Source organism: Cibotium barometz, chromosome 49 (assembly GCF_041138505.1).
Source record: "Cibotium barometz isolate CiBa-2024 chromosome 49, ASM4113850v1, whole genome shotgun sequence".
NCBI classification, from domain to species: Eukaryota; Viridiplantae; Streptophyta; class Polypodiopsida; order Cyatheales; family Cibotiaceae; genus Cibotium; species Cibotium barometz.
In genome coordinates this window covers 17,056,653-17,081,265 of record NC_141094.1, presented here as the reverse complement: position 1 = coordinate 17,081,265, position 24,613 = coordinate 17,056,653, and the positions used below count along the sequence as shown (strand labels likewise).

At 43.1% G+C, this 24,613-nt stretch overlaps 1 protein-coding gene across 7 annotated transcripts; it reads left to right on the top strand.

The window, feature by feature from the left end:
• Positions 1 to 3,511: 3,511 nt before the first annotated feature.
• Positions 3,512 to 24,550, top strand: LOC147610353 (uncharacterized). 7 transcript variants are annotated; one of them, XM_086785904.1, is made up of 12 exons: positions 3,512 to 3,662; positions 3,819 to 3,915; positions 4,009 to 4,741; positions 18,166 to 18,329; positions 18,595 to 18,718; positions 18,824 to 18,956; positions 20,148 to 20,215; positions 20,358 to 22,713; positions 22,842 to 22,928; positions 23,069 to 23,173; positions 23,739 to 23,800; positions 24,029 to 24,550. In XM_086785904.1, the coding sequence occupies exons 3-11, from the start codon at positions 4,587 to 4,589 to the stop codon at positions 23,790 to 23,792; spliced, it is 3,246 nt and encodes a 1,081-aa protein (XP_086642030.1). In that variant the 5' UTR covers positions 3,512 to 3,662; positions 3,819 to 3,915; positions 4,009 to 4,586; the 3' UTR covers positions 23,793 to 23,800; positions 24,029 to 24,550. The 7 variants fall into 7 exon arrangements, with proteins under 7 accessions (XP_086642030.1, XP_086642032.1, XP_086642033.1 ...); XM_086785908.1 differs by having other exon boundaries at positions 3,550 to 3,662; positions 18,601 to 18,718; XM_086785907.1 differs by having other exon boundaries at positions 3,547 to 3,915; positions 18,601 to 18,718.
• Positions 24,551 to 24,613: the final 63 nt, after the last annotated feature.

Genomic DNA, 24,613 nt, shown 5'->3' with positions numbered 1-24,613 from the left:
ATTATTTGGATCATTTCGGCATCAAGGAGTTATTTTCCTAGTTATCCTCTACATTGGACGTGTCTCTTGGGCAATATTCTCGAGTTTTTGAAGATTTTCAGAATCATCGCTTATTGTTGACTATTCAACATCAACAAAATTATTTTTACCACTTATCTTTCAACATACAAGTTCTACTTCGAATATTTTGCGAACTTCTCAAATTCTAGCACATCGGTGATATTTTATTACTCAACCGCGCATTAGATGAGCTGAGTATTATTATTTTAGCAAGTTTTCATTTCTATATTTAAATTTGCAACTTTTATCTTTCCACATCAAACACGATTGATGATGAAGAAGAAGAACACCCCTACTATGATGAGAATCCCGACTCCTAAGGTTATATATTCATTTTGTTTCATTATTTTGTACAATAAATTTTATTTAAGAATTTTTGTAAATTTATAGGAGAGTTTTTATGCATCAAAAGTGGAATTGGCCCTTCCATCTTGAACTATACTTTTTGTTTTTTTCACTACGTATTAGTCTTGTGTTATGGGACACAAAGATTAACCATGTGTGAAGGATTCCAATGCATACTTATCTCTAGATTTATGTGGGATAATTTTTGGTGGTATGAGACACTATAATCTATTACATATAGAATTCCTTGATAGAGTGTATATCTGGCATAATCAAAGAAGTTACTAGAATTTGTATATATATATATATTATATATATATATGTATATATATAATATACATATATATGTATATTATATACATATATATATATATATATATATATATATCTATATATATATACACACACACACATACATACATACATACATACATACATACATATATATACATACATACATACATATATATACATACATATATATATACATACATACATATATATATATATGTATATGTATGTATGTATGTATGTATGTATGTATATATATATATATATATACACATACATACATACATACATATATATATACATATATATATATATATATATACATATATACATATATACATATATGTATATATACACATATATATGTATATATACATACACACACACACACACACACACACACACACACACACACACACACATATATATATATATATATATAGAGAGAGAGAGAGAGAGAGAGAGCGAGAGAGAGAGAGAGAGAATAAGCTTCATACAGTAAAGTATAATGGCTCTCTATTTTTGCACATTGACTTGTAATACTTTTCACTATATGTATTGAATGGTAATGTACTTGACACTTCCTGTGAAGACTTATTTGAATTCATTAGCCCCATTCTCAAGGGGCTTGTAGGGCAAGGCCCAAGGGCTGGTTAAAGTGCTCAAGTTTGGCTCTTTACTTTCAAGTGCTAATTTACGATTCAAGAATCTAGAAGTGGGGCAAGACTTGATCATGGGGACATATGTTGCTCGTGTGTGAAGACACATTGGTAAAAGGAATCACCACTAATGACAATGATTGAGAGGAGGTGAAAGATCAAATCTTCACAACCTATTCATAACGATCTTCAAGTGGGATTAGTTGTCATTTCCCAAAAATAATAATAATTGAGCATTCCTTATAACTTAGTTTAACAATCCATTCTTTCCTTCTTGCATTTTTTTCCCTAAAAAATGATTACAATAGTAAACATCATCAAAACATTATGTCTTAGTCAATGAAAACACAACTTTTGCCACCATTTTAAAGACATATATAGTAGAAATAATAATCATTTATTAGGTAATGTAATAGGTAAAAACAAGGTAAAATATTTTTATGTGTTAGAATTGGTGAGCCTCAAGAACAATTTAAATGTCCTTGAGGCTCACTAATTTATTCAACCCATAAAATATTTGTATGGGTTAGAATTAGTGAGCCTCAAGAACAAGTTAAGTATTAAATTGTGCTGATTTGATATGATCTAATTGTTTCATGTTCTTGTTTTATCACCTTTTCTTGCAAATTCATGTAAGCGACTGCTCAACCACATATCGCTATTCATAAAACATTTCTATTGACAATGGACACACATTTAAAATGGCAAAGTGAATCCTACAAAGGTAACGGGAAAATTGGTTTAATCTTCTACATGTAAGCTACCCACCAAAACACCATGTTGAGAGCTAATTATATGGCTGCTTCAACTCAATGCGATTTAGAAAACTCATGAGCTTTAACACTAGGTGCATGATATTCAAAATTTCCGCTCCTAAGACCACGTGTGTTCATGAATTTTTATGAGAATTTAGCCCCAACATTTTCTCCAATACGAATATGGGAAAAACTAGGTGCATGATATTCAAAATTTCCACTCCTAAGACCACATGTGTTCATGATTTTTAATGAGAATTTAGCCCCAACATTTTCTCCAATACTAATATGGGAAAAACTCGTCCCAATTTGGATAAGTTAGTCATGTCTTGGTCATGGGAGGAAAGAATGTGCCTTGGGATCGATACCTTGATTTCAATCCTTGAATGGATTTCTTTAGGCACAATTTCCTCACGGATCTACTTTGCTTTACAATGCAACATGAAATTCTTTATTTACATCATCCCTTATGTTATTGTGACCATTGCATTTTTTACATCAAAATCATATATAGGAGTATGAAGATCCTTTTGAGCAACCCATATTTTTTCAAAGATAAATTTCAACCCATGCTCTTGACAAGTACCGAACCATTACTTTTTGAGTGATAATACTAGATTAGTCTCTCTATATTATTTAATGACCGTCCATTCGAGTGATAATACTAGATTAGTCTCTCTATATTATTTAATGACCGTCCATTCGAGTGATAATACTAGATTAGTCTCTCTATATTATTTAATGAGCGTCCATTCCGGATGAGGTTAAACTTCTTAAACTCACATATCCATCAATATAGTGACTTATTACCAAACCATTTGACCTAACACGGACCTTGATGGACCAAAGAAGGAAATCCCCCCTCCAACCGTGTGATGATATTGGGCGGGCGGGCTATCCCGCCTTAGTTTGGGCATGTGTAGATCCTTTCTTAGAATGTGAACATGGATGATGGTGGAATCATTTATTTAAAAGGTAGGGCATGGAACTTGATGAAGGTGAAAAGGAAAATTGAAGAAAGCATTATGGATTCATTCATGAATCCTGATTCCTGACGCTACAGCAAATATAATCTTAAGCTTCCGACGACGTCAAAATTGAAGGTCTGCCCAACTTCCAAGTGGCGGCTGTGACGTCATAATCTTCTAGTCTGAATGTCCTCAATTTTAGGACATCATCCTACGTGTCCGTCTCATGGCCCATCTTCTCTCTTCCTGGTCATGCTTGCACTCATCTCTCTCTTCCTGGCCATGCTTGCACTCATCTCTCTCTCCTCGTGGCCATTCCTTGACCATGGTTGACGCATCCGCTCTCTACCATTTCTCCCTCCTCTCCTCGTGGTACCCCACTCTCTCTCTTCCTCTTCGGACCATATCCATCCTCTCTCTACCGCGCTGCTGCACTCTCTCTCTCCCCCCCTTATTTCTCTCTCTTGCGGGATGGTTGTTTTTGCTTCACTCCACAGCCATTCCTGTTGATTTTTGCCTTCCTGTGGTGTCCTTTTATCTGTACCGCCATGGGTAGCTCGTGTGCCCTGAATTCACCTTAGAAGGTTATTCACCCTCTCTTTCTCTCTCTTTCGCCATGGCTGCTGTTTCTTCGCTTTGAACCCTACAATTTGCCTGCTTTGAGATTGACTTGTTGGGCTAGGCGAGGTAGGAGACAAGGCCGAACACTGAGCAACATGTTTTGGCCATTCTTTTTGCAGAGGGCAGAGGGAATCTGAGCTGTAAGAGAAACGAAGTGCAACAATTACTTGCACACTTCTTGAGACAGAGAGAGAGAGTACTTTCTCTCTTCTTGGGGTGGGTGCTCTCGTGTATCGAAGCAGCTTGTCATCGTCCCGTCCCTCTCTCTTTCTGAGCTTAACTTTAAGCTTGCTGTTCTCCCTTTTGCAGACAATTGATCTGCAAAGAGAAGCTGTATTTTGTGCTGAAAGACATGTTACTCGTGCAGTACGAGGTATCTAGCAGAAAGCTTTTGAACCGGAACTTGAGATCGTCTCCTTGGCTCGCTTACATGCAACAGAGCTTCAATTCAGCCATGGTTTCCACCCCCCCTGGCCGTTCAGGGTTTGGCACGAATGCACACTACTGATTATTGCAGGGGTACTGAACCTACTTGAGATCAAAACCCTTGGCGGAGCTAAGCCTGTGATCAAAATTGTAGGTTTAACAGTTCCTCTGATCAAAACCCCAAGTCTACTCCTAAGACAAATTGTTTTGAAGATCAAAACCCCAAGAGAAACTGTTCTGGAGATCACAACACCAAGTTAAGCTGTTTTGAATGTCAAAATCCTTTGTGAAACAGTACCGGAGGATCAAAACACAACTCAAAATCAAAGTGAAACTCTCCTTGTGTTGCGACATGGAAGTGAGGAGGTGTAGATGGCCCTGGGGTACTGAAATCCATGTAGATGTTCCGTATTGTGGCATTTACAACTGATCAGCATTGAGAGGCCTGCACAGGAGGAGCCATGCCCCTTGCCAGATACGAAATCAGGAATGAGTACAGCCTTGCCAATCCGGACCTCTATAGGGCAGCAGCTAAGGATGATCCAGAGGGGTTGCTCGAGGGAGTGGCCATGGCTGGTTTGGTCGGCATTGTCCGGCAGCTAGGAGACCTGGCAGAGTGAGTTTTCCCTATGGTTCTAATTTTCTTGCATTATTACTGCTTGCTATTTGGCTTTTTAAAAAAATGCTTGGTCAGGAAGAAGTACGGTTCCGCTTGTTACACTGTGGTGATCTAGTTATAGCTTTGCTTTCCGTAGATCCTGACTCTTTTGATGTAGAATGCTGCATTTGCCAACATTGAATGAAACGTGGTCTGTAGATTGGTTTTGTGCTTTGAAATCGTGGCTGAGTTTTCCCATTACATGGATGGGAGTTATGGAAACTCAGCACAGATGTGAGTGCTAATGTGACCATGCCTCTGTATTAATCTCTTGGGTTTGACACGACTAAGGACATAGTCTATACTGTCTTTCAAGGTAAATCTCATGAAATTAAGATTGCACTCTTACCTTTTGTTAAGATTTGACGTAGTCACTCTGCACGCTTATCCTTTTCAAGCTTTGAGACATGACCTGAACTTTCCTTGCATTTTTTATTGTATGCATGAGCATAAATGGGTTAGTGTGGATGCAATTCTCTTCTCTCCTTGCTTGTTTTAGGGGTGATCTACAGTTAAAAGTATCTTCCAAATGCATTGCATGATGTCAAGCCAGTGAACCAAGTGACTTTATGGAGGCCCAAACATTCTGAGACCCCCTCTCAGTTTGGCTTCACACAAGCAAAGTTAGACTATTGCAAAGCATCTGGGGGCATGGTCTTTCATATTAATGATTACAGGCTAACTGATATTTGAATCATGAGTCATTAATGGATGCTTTGGAATGCTATCAAATAATGCTTATAGCTCTTTGAGTGCTATTTCTTTGCAGAGTTTTTACTTGCCAGTTCATTTCAAACCTTGTATAAAAAATGCTGTATGTAGTGCAGGTCTTACTTGATTTTTGATTGTCTGCTGGCAGTTAGCTCAGCAGAAGGTTTCATTACAGCTCCATGGACCATTTTTTATTTTCTTCTTGCAAAGATATTGGTTAGTCATGCTTGTCAGGTCTTTTCGCCCCTAGCCTTTCTAGAACCAAGTTTCTAGCCATGATTTCTGTGAAGGATTAAACTAGGGTCTGCAGAGGTGGTGAGATGTTACATGCACTAGGGGCGGATGACATGTTTAAAGCTTTATGATTAATTTTTTTTTGGTGGTGTGTTAACTCAACACTGAAGAGAAAAAGAGGAAAGAGAGATCACACTGTATTCCCGATTGAGTCCCAATACCCAGTGGAGGGGCCCAGTCTTTAGGTGTATTTTCTTTATTATGAAGTTGAAATATGTACAATATAGATCTTATCCTTGACTTGAAGAACTTCCTCCTTGTTGCGCTGAACATAAGCCTGTGTATTGAGACTGAACTGTTAGTTGGAACATTCTGCTCGATACAGGTGCTTGCCAAAAGAGCTCTCTACTAAGTGGGGCTCTGGAATACCCTGTGCTCCAGGTCTTGGGCACAATGCTCGCCTCTGTCCATCGACCATGAAGAAAAGTGTTGGTGTTCCCTTCCTGGATTCTAGACCCGCTCTATTAGCTTTTCCGGATAGTAGAGCAGGTTTGATAGTAGAGAAACCTGCTCTGATACCAAAGCCAAGCAGCAAAGAGAAATCTGTTCTGATACCAATGTGAGAATGCACTGACAGAACTGCAATTCATTCAACTATTTTGAAGCTCAAGACAGAAGAGGAGAAAAGAGCAGTTGAGCTTGCGCTGGAGCTTCTTCCTGTTGTGCACCTGCTGCCTGAGCCTTCGCCCCTTACTCTGTCTTTCCCTTGCCTTCGCCTCCCTTTCCCTCATCTCCTACTTCCTTCTTCCTTCTTCCTTCGCGCTGCCGCCCCCTTTGCCCACCTGCGCCCGTCTCAGTCCATGCCTTCCCCTTCTGCTTTGCCTCCCTCTTTCGCCTCAGTCCTCACCATTGCTCTACCTCCGCCCCTTCCTCTTCGCTGCCAGCTCGCTTTCACCCCCCTGCACGGCCAGTCAGGCTGTGTGCTGCCCCCCTTCTCTGCGGCTCCTCGCCCTCCTCTTCCTCTTCACTATTGCCCTCGCCTTCCCTTGCGCTGCCTGTCTTCCCTGTCAGTTCCTCTTGTTGCGAGCTTTCTGTCTCGCCAGCCCTCCCTCTACTGTCACCCGTTTTCCTCAGCACCTATGGCAGCCGCTGAGTCACCCCTGACTGAGGTTGCCGTCCCTTGCCCATTTTCAGAGGCGGACCTTCAGCTCTTAGCTTTGACAGTATCCTCCCTTGCGGCCTCTTCTCTGGCTTGCAAGATTGTAGGGAGTCATCTTGCGCGCAGACAAACCCGCGATTTTCTCCAGGCAGCTCTCATCCGTGAGCCCCAAAAAATCATCGGCAAGGGTTTGGCTACTCTTAGGTGGAGTTTGATTCACCGTGGCGGCTGATCGTGTGATGCAAGAGAGTCTCGTTGTGATATACAACGCTGAAGCATTCTTCGTGAGACGGCACCATGGCTCGGATGTTGCATCTGACATTTGGCAAGTGTATCAGCTTCCGAAAGGAGTATCACCCCGTGATTCGATCGATAGGGCAGGTTTTGGAGTCGCCGCAGGTAGCTGTGTCAGTGGTGGCTAGGACAATAGGCATCCCGTCCATCAGAGTCTGCATTGCTTCCCTGAAGGATGTACCGTAGGTCATCGCAGTCCCCAGCCTCCAGGGTGACCCGATATTTCGGGTAGAGTACACTAGTCACCACGGACAGTGTTTCATTTGCATGTAGATGGGTCACCTTGCTCGGTCCTGTCCATGGCATCAAGCCCGCAGAGGATTGCCCCCCCTCCCCCCTCCCCCCCTCCTCCCCCTCTCTGCCCGAGGCCTCAGCACGAGCACTCAAAGAGTAGGAGATGCAAGACTTGAGCCCATGGCGGAGGCTCCTGACCAGCCGATCCCACTGGTCCAACTTCCCTTCCAGGCTCAGCAGGAGGAGGGTTGTAACCATTAGGTCCACCCTTATGATTTGGATAGTGTCTGGTGAGCCCAGACAAATCCGTGATTTGCTCTAGGCAGTCCTCATCGGCGAGCCCAAAAAATCATCGGCAAGGGTTTGGCTACTCTCAGGTGGAGTTTGATTCACCGTAGCAGCTGATTATGTGATGCAAGAGAGTCTCGTCGCAGTACATAGCGCTCAAGCGGTCTTCGTGAGATGGCACCATGGCTTCGACCTTGCATCCGATATTTGGCAAGTGTATTAGCTTCTGAAAGGAGTATCACCCCCTGATTCGATCGATAGGACAAGTTTTGGAGTCACCACAGATGGCCGTGTCAGTGGTGGCTAGGACAATGGGCATCCCATCCATCAGAGTTTGCATTGTTTCCCGGTAGGATGTCCTGCAGGTCATCGTGGTCCCTAGCCTCCAGGGTGACCCGATTCTTCAGGTAGAGTACGCTGGTCGCCGTGGCCAGTGTTTCATTTGCATGTACTTGGGCCACCTTGCTCGGTCCTGCCCTCGGCATCAAGCCGGCAGAGGATGCCCCCGCGCCCCCCCCCCCCCCCCTCCCCTCGGCCTCAGTAGGAGCGCTCAACTAGAGCAGGAGAGATGCGCGACTTGAGCCCATGGCAGAGGTTCCTGACCAGCTGATCCCACTGGCCCAACCTCCCTTCCAGGCTGAGTAGGAGGGCTATAACCATTTGCTCCACCCTTATGATTTGGACAGTGTCCGGTGAGCCTAGACAAATCTGTGATTTGCTCCATGCAGCCCTCATTGGCGAGCGCCAACAAGGGTTTGGCTACTCTCAGATGGAGTTTGATTCACCGTAGCGGCTGGTCGTGTGATGCAAGAGAGTCTCGTCGCGATATGTAGCGCTCAAGCGTTCTTTGTGAGATGGCACCATGGCTTCGACCTTGCATCCGACATTTGGCAAGTGTATGAGCTTCCGAAAGGAGCATCACCCCCTGATTTGATCGATAGGGTAGGTTTTGGAGTCGCTGCAGATAGACACGTCAGTGGTGGCTAGGACAACGGGCATCCCGTCCATTAGAGTCAGTCTGCATTGCTTCCCCATAGGATCTCCCGCAGGTCATCGCTGTCCCCAGCCTCCAAGGCGACCCGATTCTTTGGGTAGAGTATGTGAGGGCAAAAGGACGAAAGGACTAGATGTACGAGAGATCAGAGCAAAACCACACAACATGAAATATGTGAGTGAATATATCATGGTGAGTGCAAATATGTACAAGAGCCCTTTGATGTGAGGTGAATCTGAGTAGAAAGACCAATGCAGAAGCAAAGAGGATGTTGGAGCTGAAGCATGGTTGGTGACGAAGGCTCGCGTCGATGTGAGGCAAGGCACTCTGAGAGGTGGTCGGTGTCGAAGGTTCGTGTCGGTGGAAGCAGAGGCACTCCGAGGTGGTAGTGGTAGCGGAAGATGAGGTGATGCAGGCTCTGATGACAAGGGTGCTGCGGTACCTGAAGTGGTCAATGAAGAGCAGAGAGGGCTGCTGTCCCGAGTGATGGTGGTGGTGGTGGTGCAAGCTCTGGTAACGAGGGTGCTGCAAGACTTGAAGGGTGCAGGCTTTGATGACAAGGGTGCTGCGTACCTGAAGTGACAAAGGAGCAGAGAGGGTTGTCGTCCCAAGTGGTGCAAGCTCTGGTGACACGGGTGCTGCGTACCTAATATGAAGTCGATGGTGAAGCTAAGCAGAGAGTGGTCTGCTGTCCCGATGGTGAGAGCTGAGGCAAAAACGCTGATATGCTCTATGTACATAGATGAAGTGCTGATGTAGGCGCTGATCTATGCTGATGTAAAATGCAGATGACAGTGCTGAAGTAAGCCTGATGTAAGCGCCGATGTCAGGCATGTTTCATTTGCATGTAGATGGGCCACCTTGCTCGGTCTTGCCCTTGGCATCAAGTCTGCAGAGGATGCCTGCCCTACCCCCGTCCGAGGCCTCAGCAAGAGCGATTGACGAGAGCAAGAGATGCAGGACTTGAGCCCATGGCGGAGGTTCCTGACCAACTGATCCCCAATGTTTCATTTGCATGTAGATGGGCCACCTTGCTCGGTCTTGCCCTCGGCATCAAGTCCGCAGAGGATGCCTGCCCCACCCCCGTCCGAGGCCTCAGCAAGAGCGATTGACGAGAGCAAGAGATGAAGGACTTGAGCCCATAGCGGAGGTTCCTGAGCAACTGATCCCACTGGCCCAACTAGGAGGAGGGTTGTAACCATTTGGTCCACCCTTATGATTTGGACAGTGACCGGTGAGTCCAGACTTATTTTACAAAGGATGTGAACGGGGAATTTTTCCAAGGTATGATGGGTTACCAAGCAATCTAGAACTCATGTGAATTATGATTTCACACATACATGGTATGGTTTGCACAAGTATAGGCTTATATTTTATGAGACATGGACATTTTATATAGAAGAGGACACCTGTGGAGGTCAGAATTTGATATGGAATCTTTACAGAGGTTTAGCTGGCATGTATATGCCTGAAAGGTGGCCACAAAACATAAGTTTCATGGGATTTTATTCATTTATATGGGTTATAAGGTTTATAAGTGTATGTGTACTCATTGAAGTTGGGCGGCCAACAGCTGATAATCTGTAAATGAACACACACACACACACACACACACACACCAGAGGTGGACTATTATGGACATAACACAAGATTGGGCGCCTGGAAACTACAAATAGCTCCACAAGTTGCTAAAAAGGGCTAGGTAAGCTATTTTGAGCTGGTCGATTTGCAGAAGAAGGTAGGGGGAGTTATTTTCAGCTGGCCAACTTGCATGTTTGCATATAACTGGCATGGGCGTGTGCTTTTCAAGCTTGCCTTTTCTCTTGCGGTGCTGACATACAGGGTGGTGACTTGCGGCTTTCTGTTTTGGACAGCCCCATAGCAGGCCCTACAGTACTCTCTCTCCGTCATTTGCATAAGCAAGGCTTCTCTGACTTATATCATATAGGCACAAGCTCTGCTATGAAGTGTTTACTGGCTGAAAACAGAGATACAGGGCTGGACAGTAAGGTTCTTCACCACAGATAAGGGTTTGTCTTTGCTTTTGGGCGCCAGAGGTGTTTTGAGCATAGACATTGCCTCTGGGAGCGATTCTAGAGAGTTTCATGGGCGAAATCTGCTTTTCGAGAAATCTTGAAGACTCTAGCCTTGAGTTACAAGTGCAGAAATTTGTGAGTTTGTGGAACAATGTTCTCACAGATTCAATTTCTCTCTTTGATTGGAAATCATATATACTTGGAAAATTCCGTTGCTGAGCACTTGCATCCTTTGTTTGAAAGATTAATCCCGAGGAAGAGAGAATCTCGTCGAAGGGGGGTCGGCCGTTCTCTTGCATGTAAGATTTCTCAAAAAGGATTGATCACTGTGACCTAGTCTTATGCGTCTAAAAGGATTTTATATGGAGTATATCCTAATGGTGTGGGATGTTAGGATCTATTGCATCTAAGATTTCTCAATGTATCTAAATTTCTATCCTTGGATGTCCTGGTGATAGTAACCTAAGGTGACCGGACTTGATTTAGGGAAATCAACGATGGGAGAGCAAGTAAGAATTGGTTTTGTGTCTAGGCCGTTATTTATTGAAGGATTGGTGGTGTGAAGCATTATGCTTCACCATCTTTGGATGATTCTTTGACTCACTTTGCGAAACCCTTAGGTACATTTATTGGTTTTAACACTTCGGTATCGATGCTCGCACATATGTATATGACCTATGTTTAGAGAATGGTAACCTTGATATTGAGATCAATTGTTTGCTTGGAGAGATTTTATCTTCTGAGATGATACCATTTGGGTGCTGGGTGTTGTTTGGAAAGCGTACTCATTGCATTTTTTGTGGCAGGTACATTCACAAACTTGTACTTGAGTAAAACCAATGTTTTATTGGCCTTTGTTGAGGCATATGTCCAAGACTATGTGGTAAAGTGTTGATTGGTAGGGTTATATTAGTTCTACCCAGACTCAATAGAGCATAATGCTATTTTAGCACGATTTTACCATGGTGATATAATACATGACAGAACTTATAGTTGTTGGACGCTCAAGCAGTCTTTCGTGAGTCGTGATTATGTATGAGTTCTTGCCCATCTATGCTATTCCCCTATGTATCATGATTCTACCAAATCCCGATATGGATAGGTAATTTTAATGTAATTGGTATTGAGGATTTAAGTTCATCTAGTAATTGGTATTGAGGATTTAAGTTCATCTAGTTTTCCAAGGGTGCTAACTTGAGGAAAAGATTAGTGATTGAGGGTTCTACCTCTCTAAGTTTATCCAGTTTTAATGTAATTGGTATTGAGGATTTAAGTTCATCTAGTTTTCCAAGCGTGCTAACTTGAGGAAAGATTAGTGATTGAGGGTTCTACCTCTCTAAGTTTATCCAGTTTTCCAAGGGTGCTAACTTGAGTAAAGATTAGTGATTGAGGGTTTTACCCTAATCACTAGTTTTACTAGAATTGGCATTGAGGATTTAAGTTCATCCAGTTTTCCAAGGCTGCTAACTTGAGGAAAGATTAGTGATTGAGGGTTTTACCTCTTTAACTTGTGGTTGAGGATTTTATCTTTTGTTCCAATTATGGTGGGGCTCACATGGGACTGTAAGAGCTTAGGTTTAAGCTTGTGTCTGATTGATTGATTGTGAGAGAGTAGGCAGGGGTGAGCTCAACTTGAGATTTACATTTCTGATAGGAATTCCCGAGATTTAGTTACGAGTGTGTACATGCTTGAAGTGGGGAAGTATTCTATGTACCTAAAAGCTAACCCTAGGGTTAGGTTGGCTCATTTGTGGGTTAGGGGACCCAAAAGATTAGTAAGCAAGCTGATTATAAGGGTTAAGGCTCAAAAAAGCTTATAAGTTAATAATCCCATAAGTATAGCTTGTATTGGATATTGGCAAAAGCTATATAAGTATGGCTTATGAGTGTGTTATTGTGGTATTGTGTTACTGTGCGCATGGGGTTTGTACCTATACCATGAGTGCTACCGGGTTTACTCCATCTTGATGCAGACATCACCGATGGATGGCCTCATCAGGGCAGGTCCTGGCAGTATGGGATGCCAGGGCTGGTTTGGTGCGGTCTTTATGGACGGATCTTTAGCGCCTATCCGATGTTCTTGGATCCATGGTTGGGTGGTGAGGTAGCCAGTCGAACCCTAGTGGAAACTAACCATGTACTTGTCTTGTGTTTAGGTGATCTTGAGAGAATTCCGTCATGAGAATCCCAGATTTTGTGGTGTGAATCTGAAACTCGCGGCGGCAGTGCCCAGGGGACTAGGGCCTTTGACACACTTGTTGATACCATCAATGCATATTAAAACATTTAAACATGGCCACAACCTTAACACATATCCATCATCACTTTGCATAAAACATAAAGCTGGACAAAACATCCACAAATGGAGCTTGCACGAGTGACACCGCATAGAGGCCGGAATGGGCCGAACCCCCCCCCCCCCCTTGGAGTATTTTATTACCCAAGGAGAATAATATCATGTACAAGCTTTGAGGGCCTTACTCTCCCCACGGGAGATGCCGGATTATCCCTATACAAATGCCATAACACAGCCCAACACAAGGCTACCAAGCCGGAACATAGGCTGTAGAAATGCCGGGCCAACAATATAATCCATATACCTCCGTGTGGGTATTGATTCTTCCCAAAAACCACGGGTCTTCATGCAATAGAGCTGGTACAGCAAGTACAACTCTCCATTCAGCCGGTACAGCAGGTACAATGGCTGGAACAGCAAGTACAGTGGCTGGTACAGTAGGTACAGCAAGTACAAATGCTAGTACAGTAGGTACAATGACTAGTACAGTAGGTACGGTGGCTGGTACAGTCGGTACGGTGGCTGGTACAGCAAGTACAGTGGTTGATACAGCCAGTACAGTGGTTGGTACAGCAAGTGCAGCAAGTACAAATGCTGGTACAGCAGGTACAATGGCTAGAAATCATAATAAATGATTAAATACCCTTGCCTTTAGTATTTCTTCGCGATGGAAGCCTCCAAAACAGTCCCCAACAGCCGGTATTCTTCATGGGCAGCCTTCAAGAGAGAGAGAAAGAGAGTAGCCATCATTAGGGCAGCCTGTAACGGTGGTAGAGGCTAGTGTGCAGCAAGAGAGCCTCAATTAATGAAGAGAGAGGGCTCCAATTTATAGATTTGGGCCTCCCATGAGCTAAAATGGCAGGAGAAGGCTACAATGACAAGTGGAGAGCCACACAATAGCTGAAGTGACAAGTGTGAGGCCACTTGTCTCACTTTGATCCACTTTCTAACAAGTGTCAGGCCACTTGTCTCACTTTGGTCCACTTTCTTGCCACATGTCCCAATCTAAGAGATGGGTCCTTCCATAAACTTTATCTCTAAAAATATCCCAACTGGTAGACATTCTGTCATAGGCACTTTGCGAACTCTTGGTATCTGCTCAATTCCAGATGTAATGACGCGAACAGAATTTTCATCGGAGTCGGGCTAAAAATAGCAACTCTCCTAAATTTTAGGAGTGTGGTCCTTTGTATTCTAGGATAACCCCCCATTCCCAAAGCTTGTACTTTCCAAATATTTAAACATCCTGGAGTCCACCAGATCCCTTTCAGACTCGGAAATGTCCAGGCTGGTGACATCCTCCCCAGCTTCTTAAAAGTTGTCCGCAACTTTAAGCTTCAAGCCATATATTCAAGATATAATCATGTCCCATCGATTGGGCGAGACGAGACAGTCTCAAAAATTCAATATAACTGAAGAATCCATGTCCCAAAGAAATGGGTGAGACTAAATAAGTCTCCATAATACCAATATCAAAATCATGTCCCAAGATAAATGGGCGAGACAAAAACAGTCCCATAAGTCCAGATATCATAATCATGTCCCAAGATAAATGGGCGAGACAAATCAGTCCCATAAGTCCAGATATCATAATCCATGTCCCAAGTAAATGGGCGAGACAAAACAGTCCCATAAGTCCAGATATCATAATCCATAATCCATGTCCCAAGTAAATGGGCGAGACAAAATAAGTCTCCTGCCAACAAGACATCGGTCCTTATGACCTATGGCATAGACATAATTCCCGTCATGTCCACTTTACCACTTGCACTCCGTGTTGGTACTCTGACCACACACCTTGGATGAGAGGTGGGCTCAAGTAACAAGATAAAACAATCACTCGCAGGCATAGATAACCTAGTGTTCCATAAGCATTTCTGCTACACATAGTTTTTAGGCATTTCGGCCACCAATAGTTTGTAGGCATTTCGGCCACCAACTCACACTGCCCTCTCAAGTGTCCATGTTCCCTTCCATGTGCTCTCTATTTTTCCACCCGCACATGGTAGAAACAATCTTCAAGAGAGCACGTAGGACAAGAGAACACTACATAGGGTATGTTGTGCTTGTCACTACCCTTTGAAGTGCCCATGTTCCCTTCCATTTGCTCTCTATTGTTCCACCCTCACATGGTAGAAACAATCTTCAAGAGAGCACGTAGGACAAGAGAACACTACACAGGGTATGTGAATCATGAGTTTCATAAGTTCAATGCATCCCAAATAAAGGGAGCCAAAAAGACTAATCCATCCGAGTAAAAGGGAGCCATAAACATAATCCATAAACCTGAGGATGGATCCAAATCCCTAGAAAAGAAGTCCTGGAATCCATAGACCTGTATACCATAATCCTTGTATACCATAACTCTTACCACATAGTCCGTGCTAACCACACACCTTGGAGTAGAGGTGGACTTTATCCATAAAAGCATCATATCCATGAGATATCCAAAGATTTCTTCTCTTTAAACTCGGACAGATTCGTCCATAGAAATTGCTTGTAAAGCCCAATATCTATATAAATCTCGTCCAAGAAAGAAATCTCCATAGATATAATCCATCCCAATAAAGGGAGCCATCAAAAGAATTCATCCCATTAAAGGGAGCCATAAACAATGTTTCCCTGAAACCATCTCAAGGCAAACAACACCACCTTTCTCCTTGCATAGCTATACAAGGGTTAGTGAACATCAAAAACACTTCATAGTAAATAGCCAAAGCACCAACTTTGCAAACTCAAAGTATACTTAGCTTTTCTTTGCCAGGTTGGTCATGAAGCCAAAAGAAATATCTCGTCACCATATCCTTAAGATATCCTGAGATATATCTCCATATAGCTTGCCTGTAAGCTTGATAATATAATCCACAATATCCATATGGAAAGAGTGCTAAACGTGTGCACATAAAGCCAACTTCACACTTCCACGATAAAATTCTATGAATTCATAAATCCTTAGATCAACAAGCTGTCTACTGCTCATGCTCTTGCTTTATAAGCTATGAAGCGGCTGGCCATGCTTAACAGCAATGATGGTAAGTGTGGTCCCCACTTGAGATCTTTTCTCTTCCTTATTGATAGAAGGAAGCCTCGGCTTCCAAGAAAGTCTATGCTCTGATACCAATGAAACTCGCGGCGGCAATGCCCAGGGGACTAGGGCCTTTGACACACTTGTTGATACCATCAATGCATATTAAAACATTTAAACATGGCCACAGCCTTAACACATATCCATCATCACTTTGCATAAAACATCCACAAATGCTGAAAATGGAGCTTGCACGAGTGACACCGCATAGAGGCCGGAATGGGCCGACCCCCCCCCTTTGGAGTATTTTATTACCCAAGGAGAATAATATCATGTACAAGCTTTGAGGGCCTTACTCTCCCCACAGGAGATGCCGGATTATCCCTATACAAATGCCATAACACAGCCCAACACAAGGCTACCAAGCCGGAACATAGGCTGTAGAAATGCCGAGCCAACAATATAATCCATATACCTCCGTGTGGGTATTGATTCTTCCCCAAAAACCACGGGTCTTCATGCAATAGAGCTGGTACAGCAAGTACAACTCTCCATTCAGCCGGTACAGTAGGTACAATGGTTGATACAGGAAGTACAATGGTTGGTACAACGGCTGGTACAGTAGGTACAGCAAGTACAAATGCTAGTACAGCAGGTACAATGACTAGTACATCAAGTACAATGGCTGGTACAGTCGGTACGGTGGTTGGTACAGCAAGTACAGTGGCTGGTACAGCAAGTGCAGCAAGTACAAATGTTGGTACAGCAGGTACAATGGCTAGAAATAATAAATGATTAAATACCCTTGCCTTCAGTATTTCGTTGCGATGGAAGCCTCCAAAACAGTCCCCAACAGCCGGTATTCTTCATGGGCAGCCTTCAAGAGAGTAGCCATCATTAGGGCAGCCTGTAACGGTGGTAGAGGCTAGTGTGCAGCAAGAGAGCCTCAATTAATGAAGAGAGAGGGCTCCAATTTATAGATTTGGGCCTCCCATGAGCTAAAATGGCAAGAGAAGGCTACAATGACAAGTGGAGAGCCACACAATAGCTGAAGTGACAAGTGTGAGGCCACTTGTCTCACTTTGATCCACTTTCTAACAAGTGTCAGGCCACTTGTCTCACTTTGGTCCACTTTCTTGCCACATGTCCCAATCTAAGAGATGGGTCCTTCCAAAACTTTATCTCTAAAAATATCCCAACCGGTAGACATTCTGTCATAGGCACTTTGCCAACTCTTGGTATCTGCTCAATTCTAGATGTAATGACGCGAAGAGAATTTCCATCGGAGTCGGGCCAAAAATAGCACCTCTCCTAAATTTTAGGAGTGTGGTCCTTTGTATTCTAGGATAATCCCCCATTCCCAAGGCTTGTACTTTCCAAATATTTAAACATCCTGGAGTCCACCAGATCCCTTTCAGACTGGGAAATGTCGAGGCTGGTGACAGAATCCCGGACACCCCTATAGGGACCTGTCACCGTAGGGACCTGTCAAATCTAGTGAACTCATGGGAACTAAAGCTACTTTGGAGTCACTGAAAAGAATGTGATGAAGGGGGAGGGAGACACCATCAGAGCTAGATGCCTAGGGAAGAGACTTCAAAAAGATGGTTTTCTTTAGCTTGGTGTTTTTCATTTTTAGAGGGTGAGCAGTCACCTATTTGTGTTGTTGCTGGAGCTGTTGTCTTCAAAAATAATCTGGATGAGGCACAAAAGTAGAGCCATTTGAAATTCCAAGTCTGTTTCATGTTTGGCTTTCACACAGTGCCCCTCATTATTACATGTAGAAGGACGTGACTTATAAGGTTAAAATGCTTGTGTATCTAAAAGTGTGAAGTTCTTTGAGTAGAATTGCTTATAGTTAGGGTTGCACTAATAGTTTGCGCAGTTATGTGATATTTCCATTGGTTACATACATGTAGACATAAGCAGCATCTTGAGGAGTGCTTTAGTAATTTGTATGCCTTGATTGAACTCAAATACAACCTATTTATGCACAACCTCTCTCTGAAGAAAATCCCTTCGAAATGCAATTGGAATGGTGCTTCATTTTGTTGCTTGGTTATTGCCAAGAACAGACTATGTATTATCTTGGTGCTATGTTTGCATTCCAGATTTGCAGCAGAGGTGTTCCATGATTTGCATGAGGAGGTCTTGGCTACTGCAGCAAGGGGTCATGAACTGCTCAATCGCGTGCAACAGCTAGAGGCAGAACTTCCGCTGGTTGAGAAAATGATGCTTACTGAGACCATTCATGTGAATTTTGCCTACAATCCAGGTATTCTGTTTACATTTGTATCCTCAAAATCTGGAAGTGTACCTCAAAGAACAGATTTGATTTGTTAGAAGGGTGGACTTTTTATGATTGATGGCCCTACATTGTGTTGCCTTTGGCTCCTGCTGCTCTATTGTGATATCCATTCTCTTTCCTTGGGCCTTGGGGGGTTAAATTTTTTCTTATTTGGTTTATTCAGCAAAGTTAGCAGTCAAAATCTATGCTTGTAGACTTGTTTGTACTAAAATTTTAATTTGAATGACCGAAGGAGTAGAATGGCATGCAAGCATCCGCAATGATCAGAATCACTTTACCCAGGGAGATTTACCTCGTTTCATTCGCAATGCTTATGAGGACTGCAGGGGTCCACCGAGACTTTTCTTGCTTGATAAGTAAGCCATTTTGTACGCTGGTACATGGCATCCAGTTTATTTGAACTGGGAAATTGTATGTTCTTTAAGTATACATGATCATTTTATACACTTTACTTTTATCAGGTTTGATGTTGCTGGAGCGGGGGCTTGCTTAAAGAGGTATACTGACCCATATTTCTTCAAGATGGAATGGGCAAGCTCAGAGTTGATGAAAGCAGAAAAAGAACAGCAAGACAAAAAGGCACGAAGGATCAAGGTAAAAGTAAAATAACTGATTATACTATCAAAATGGTCTTATTTATTATTGTTGCATTTGTTCCTTCGTCTCAGGGCATTTCCAATGTGGAAAATTTTCAAAATTTCCACCAGATCCACTCATAAGTTCTCTCAAGTCAAGATACACTCTTATGATTACTGAATCACAATATGCAAAGTATGTATTAGTCTTCAAGACGAGCACAAATGTAGTGAAAGTGGTAACTGAAGTGAGCCATAAAGTACGAACACAGCTATGTAATGAAATAATAGACAAAAGGGACTGGCCTCGCAATATACCCCATGGCAAGCCTTCTTGGTTCACTTTTTCCATCACTCTGTTCTCTTCCTTTGTAGCCCATCTTACTGCTTGTGTCATTATGTAAGTCTTTAAGTTTTGTGAACTGATTAGGCATCATTGCCTTTGCAGATGTCATGGAAATATGTATAACCCTGGTGCAGAAAATAGTGGTGTAATAATACATTTACAACAAAAATGAAGGATCTGTTGATGAGAACTGCTTTGTATCTATATATGGAGCCATTGAAACACATCATCTCCCCCCTCCCCCCCCCCCCCCCCCCCCCCCCCAAAAAAAGAAAAAGAAAAAAGAAAAAAGAGAGCCTGAAGTATACATTTGCATACTGTATGGATTCTCTGCTGGTCGTTGTACTTGCTTTTCATGCATTCTTCGTATATGTTAATAAAGACTCAACTGCACCCCCAAGGGCTTCTTGTGTGCCTTCATGATCTCTTCATGAGAAGCTTCCCCGCGTCCCCCCCCCCCCCCCCCCCCCCCCCCCAAACTGGCCTTAGGCTCAAGATATAGTTACTGATTTTTCACTGCCCGTAGGCGCTTAATTATCCACCTGTAGGCGAGGAACCACCAAAGGGGGTTTTGAATCCAGGACTTCTTGGTCCTAAGCAAATACCTTCACCACTTGAGTTATCACCTCATTGGCTCATGAAAAACTTTTTTCTTGGATTATGATTTGAACTGCTGCTGCCTGCTTTTAATTTGCAATTTAGCATGTTATGTTGATGCTATTTCCATGCCATCCATAGTTTTCAAAGGAATAGACCAAAAACAGAGTTTCTGATTTTGTCAAAGAATGATTTAGAGACTCAGCAGCATTGTTGATGTTTTACAATCCTAATTTGGCTAGTTTTTGGTGCTGAATGTCTGTGTAGAAAAAGGGTCGACGGCAACGGAATGGAGAGGTCAGGGAAGCAAGCCTTGCTTCACATACGCAACCCAGGTGTGTATTATGTGCTGTACAGAAAATTAAGGTCATTCACAGCTTCATGTCACAAGCATGTTAAGAGGTTTTGTAGCAGGATTTCAAAGCCAGATCGATTATTGTTTGTTTTTGTTTTTGTTTTTTTTGTTTTTTTTTGCAGAATGCGCAACGTGCCATCAGAGGCAGGGAATATAGCAAACACAAGCGTCCACTCTCCCGTTCTAGACTCTGGCCTTAGTTTTCAACAAGAAGCAGTTGGCTCAACACTGCAACGGAATGGACATATGCATGTGTCTTCAAGATTACTGATGCCTGATCAGGAAGGGCCTGATCTCAAGGCCATCATGAATGTGCCTGCACAGGACCTCAGATTCAATGAGGCTTCTTTGGAACCCTCAAAATTCAACTGTCAGCCCCCAAAATCTGATTCTGACAAGATAGAAATTGCAGGAATGGCTAGCTACACTGATGTGGTACTGCAGAAAGAAGATTTGGGTATGAGTCCAAGGACAGCAGAGGATGCGGCTGATGATTTTGCCAGTGAGACGGACAACTTTATGGATGCACTGGCAACAATGGATTCAGAACTGGAAACAGACTCAGAAACGAAGATGAAAATTGAAGTTGATGGAGAATTTGACTTGGAGTCGAGAGAAGAGGAAGCTCTTGTGCCATCAAATGACCCAACTTCTGATTATTTGAGAAAATCAGATAAGGAAAATGTTGTCACAGAGGAAGGTATTGTAAGTGGTCATCACACACAAAAAATAGAGCCTGCTCACTTCGTTGATAGCCCACAGACAGATTTTGCTGAAGAGGGAGAGTCCCCTTTTGTTGATGGCACTTATGTTTCTCCCTCTATTCATGCTTCAACTCCTACCAGGAGTGGTGCATCATCTCCTGCACTGGAGGAGACAGCTGTTTCCAAGTCGGAAGATTATCTAGACTCTGGAAGTATTGATCACGTCCCAGAGACACCTGAAACTTCTGAGGCAAATGATAACAACGACCTTCATATGGAAAATCTTTCAGCTGCATGCCACCAGCTGCCAGAGTCTGCTGTTCCACCAGGTGACAGATCCCAGAGTGAGTTTCCTGAACACCTTGGTTCACCTTCTTCTCATACGTCGGTGCAATCAAGGGAGTTTCTTAATAGAGAGTTCTCAGCATCACAGCTGGAGAGAGACAGTAATGAAGACTCCAAAAGTGAACTAAGTGAGAGTCCCAAGGAAATATCCCCACACTTATCAGCAAATTCTAGCATTCAGCCCATGAGATGGGCCATGGACTTTTCTAGATCTCCCAATGATACAGATGATGAGATGGATGGCATGCAAGTCTCATCAGCTTCTCCTTCTTCGAGTTCTTCAACTCTTTCCAGTCCACACCCATCAACATTGGCTACCACAGTCTTTAACATGGATTTGGAAAGTAAACCACAGTCTCTACTCTCTCCTCGGGGATCAATTGAATCATCTCCACATTCTCTTGTAGGTACTTCTTCTAAGTCTGTCGTAAGTACAGCACCTCATTCGCCTGTGTCTCTTGTGAAAACTGGTGCTGACCCTTTAATGTCTCCGTCTCCTGAAAGTACTGCACCTCATTTATCCACCTCGACTCAGCAGTCAGCTTTTGATTACTTCCCATCTTCAGAGCCAAACCTCAATACTTCTTTTTCTCAAAACATGACTGCAAGTTTTCCAGCCCCGAGTCCAGGATTTTTGGTAGATGAACTGGAACATTCTCCACCACCTCCACCTTTACCACCACTAGAATGGCGCATGACAAGACGATTCCACAGCACTGTTACATCCTCTTCCAAGGCAACGGAGTATCCTGCTACACTTCCTACCCCTCGTAACTTTGCAGTGATGCCTGATGAACTGTTGCAGGCTTTCAGATCTTCTACTACAGCACCTCCTGCCCCTCATAACTTTCTTGTGAGACCTCATGAGCAATCACAGGCTTCCAAACCTCCTACTACAGGGCCTCCTGTATCTCATAACTTTCATGTGATGCCTGATGAGACATTACAGGCTTTCAAACCTTCTACTGCAGGCCCTCCTGCCCCTCAAATCTTGCCTATGAGGCCTGGTGAGCTATTAGAGGCTGTGAAGCCTTCTACCACAGGACCTGCTGACATTCATCAGGAAGATTCATCTTTTTCGGCTAGCACAGACAACGTTCTACAAGGGTCAAGTCCAGTTTTGTCACCTTCAGAGGGTCTAGGAGGTAGCCGCTTTCGTGCAGCATTAGCTAACAGGAGCTCGGCAGATAAGGCTGATGATAGTGGCACATTTTTGTTCTCATCATCAAAAGGCGAGCAGAATACTCCTGCAATGCTTGATGAATCAACAATGGATTCACGTCCTTCTGGTTCAAAAGCTGCAGTTGGAAGAGTTATGTCACCTCCTCAAAGACTTGACCCTGTTCAGGACTCACGACCTATGATCCTTCCAAAATTTGAAAGGAAAGATTCTCTCATAGAAGCCATTGCATCACATGACAGGAACACGGTAAAATTTCTGATCAAAAGCTGCGAAACATGTTTGTAAAGATATAAAATCTTAAGGAAATTAGTTTTCAACTGGGATAGCCTTGTGTTGATTCATTGAGGTGCTTTTGTTAATCCATGTGTTGGCAGATGAAGAAGGTTCCAGACTGGAGTCAGTCTTCACGAACAGCACCTTCTGATGACAGAGAGATCTTGCTTGAACAGATCAGAACCGGGGTGTGCTCTTCTTCACCTGCTATCGATGAACCGTTTCTCAATAAAACAAGGAGTTCGGTTCAGTTATATGAAGTGCCTGTTCTGTGTGGTGGCCATGTATGCAGGTACTAAATGTTTGTTTTTCCCTTCTGTTTTGATAGTCCTTCAGCTTGCGGCATACGAAAATAGAGAAGCAGGCAGCCCCTCGACCTGTTACAAATATTAATGTGGCTGCAATACTGGAAAAGGCAAATGCAATCAGACAGGTGATTTTCAAGTTTTTACTCAAATCCGTTTCTATGAACCCGCTTTAGAATCTTGAAACAAACTTCAACCCTTCAGTTCGGTATGCTATGCTGATGGTGGAGTTGGTGGAAGCACTAATAGGGAGAGGAGCGACTTAACATGGGTGCTCAGCTTTCTATGAGCTGGTTATACAGCTAGGGGTAGGGGAACAATAGAAGAGGTGGAGGCAGAGGCAAGGGTAGTAGCTTAGGAGATGGAAAAAGTTAAGCTTGGTGCCCATTTACTCTGCTGATAAAGCAGATATAAGAAGAGTGAGTGCCACTATTATGATAAAGCATGTCATCATAATAAAAAAAGGCAGGAGGAACTGTGACTAGAAGAAAATGCATAGCTGTGAATCAGTATCTGTTCAAACTTCACATGTAATTCATTATTCTTTATAGACGCTATACGGAGCACCAATCATGCATGTCTCTAATTTGTACATGCATTTTAAATGTTATCACTGAGTGAATTTTGTCAAGCATTTGCATTGAAAATCATTGTATTTATGATTTCTTTATTTACTATTTTCTTGGCTTGCAGGCTTTTGCTGGTAGTGATGAGGATGATGAGGATGATGACTGGAGTGATGCATGAATAACAATGTATGTTACTCCTTAGCCTTGTATTGGGAGGTTGACCTGTTTTTGAGTAGCCAATGTATCACTCCATTTGTCTGTAACAAGGTAGCATCAATCTGTGTCCCTTTTGCAGGTGAAAAGCCTCAATTTTGGTTGTCGTTTTGACTTCAGCTTGAAATTGGGAAAATTGACGTCTTTTAAGTAGCCAACATATCTTCACCTTTGTCTTAACATGGTAGTGTCAATTTGCAGGTAGAAATCATCACGTGGAGTCTTTGCAAGAACACAGTAGCATATCCCAGCACGCTGACTCATTTCAAGGCTGTCCTTGCACCTCCATTCTTACAAGTCAGAGAGTGGCTTGCTTATGCAGCTAAAGCCCTTCAAAGCCTGCAGCTGGAATATCAATGAATGCTGCTATGCTGTCCAAGGGAAGACGAGAGCATTTCTTACTTTTAGGAGCCATATTGGCCATGCTTTGTAGAGTTGCTCCATGGAGTCGTGGTGGCCATTATACCTTTTTTGTTTGTAGGCATTGATAATTTTGAGAAGCTTGTAGCATCTGTAATTTCTCTAGCAATTAACCGCCATTGCAACAAACATGGAGGTTCTATTGAGAAGGCTTATTGTAAAGTACAAATGGGCCCTTGGGAAGGCCATAACCGTTCGTATCTTGCATTTGCAACAGATTGTAAAGTCGCACTACAGCTACAGCAGTTTGAATTACCGGCTCTTCTAACGTAACAGCTTATGACAAGTGAATGTATTACACTAGTACTTTGTATGCTTATGCCAACTAGTAGTGAGTAAGGACAATTGAAAGAGTCACTTATGACT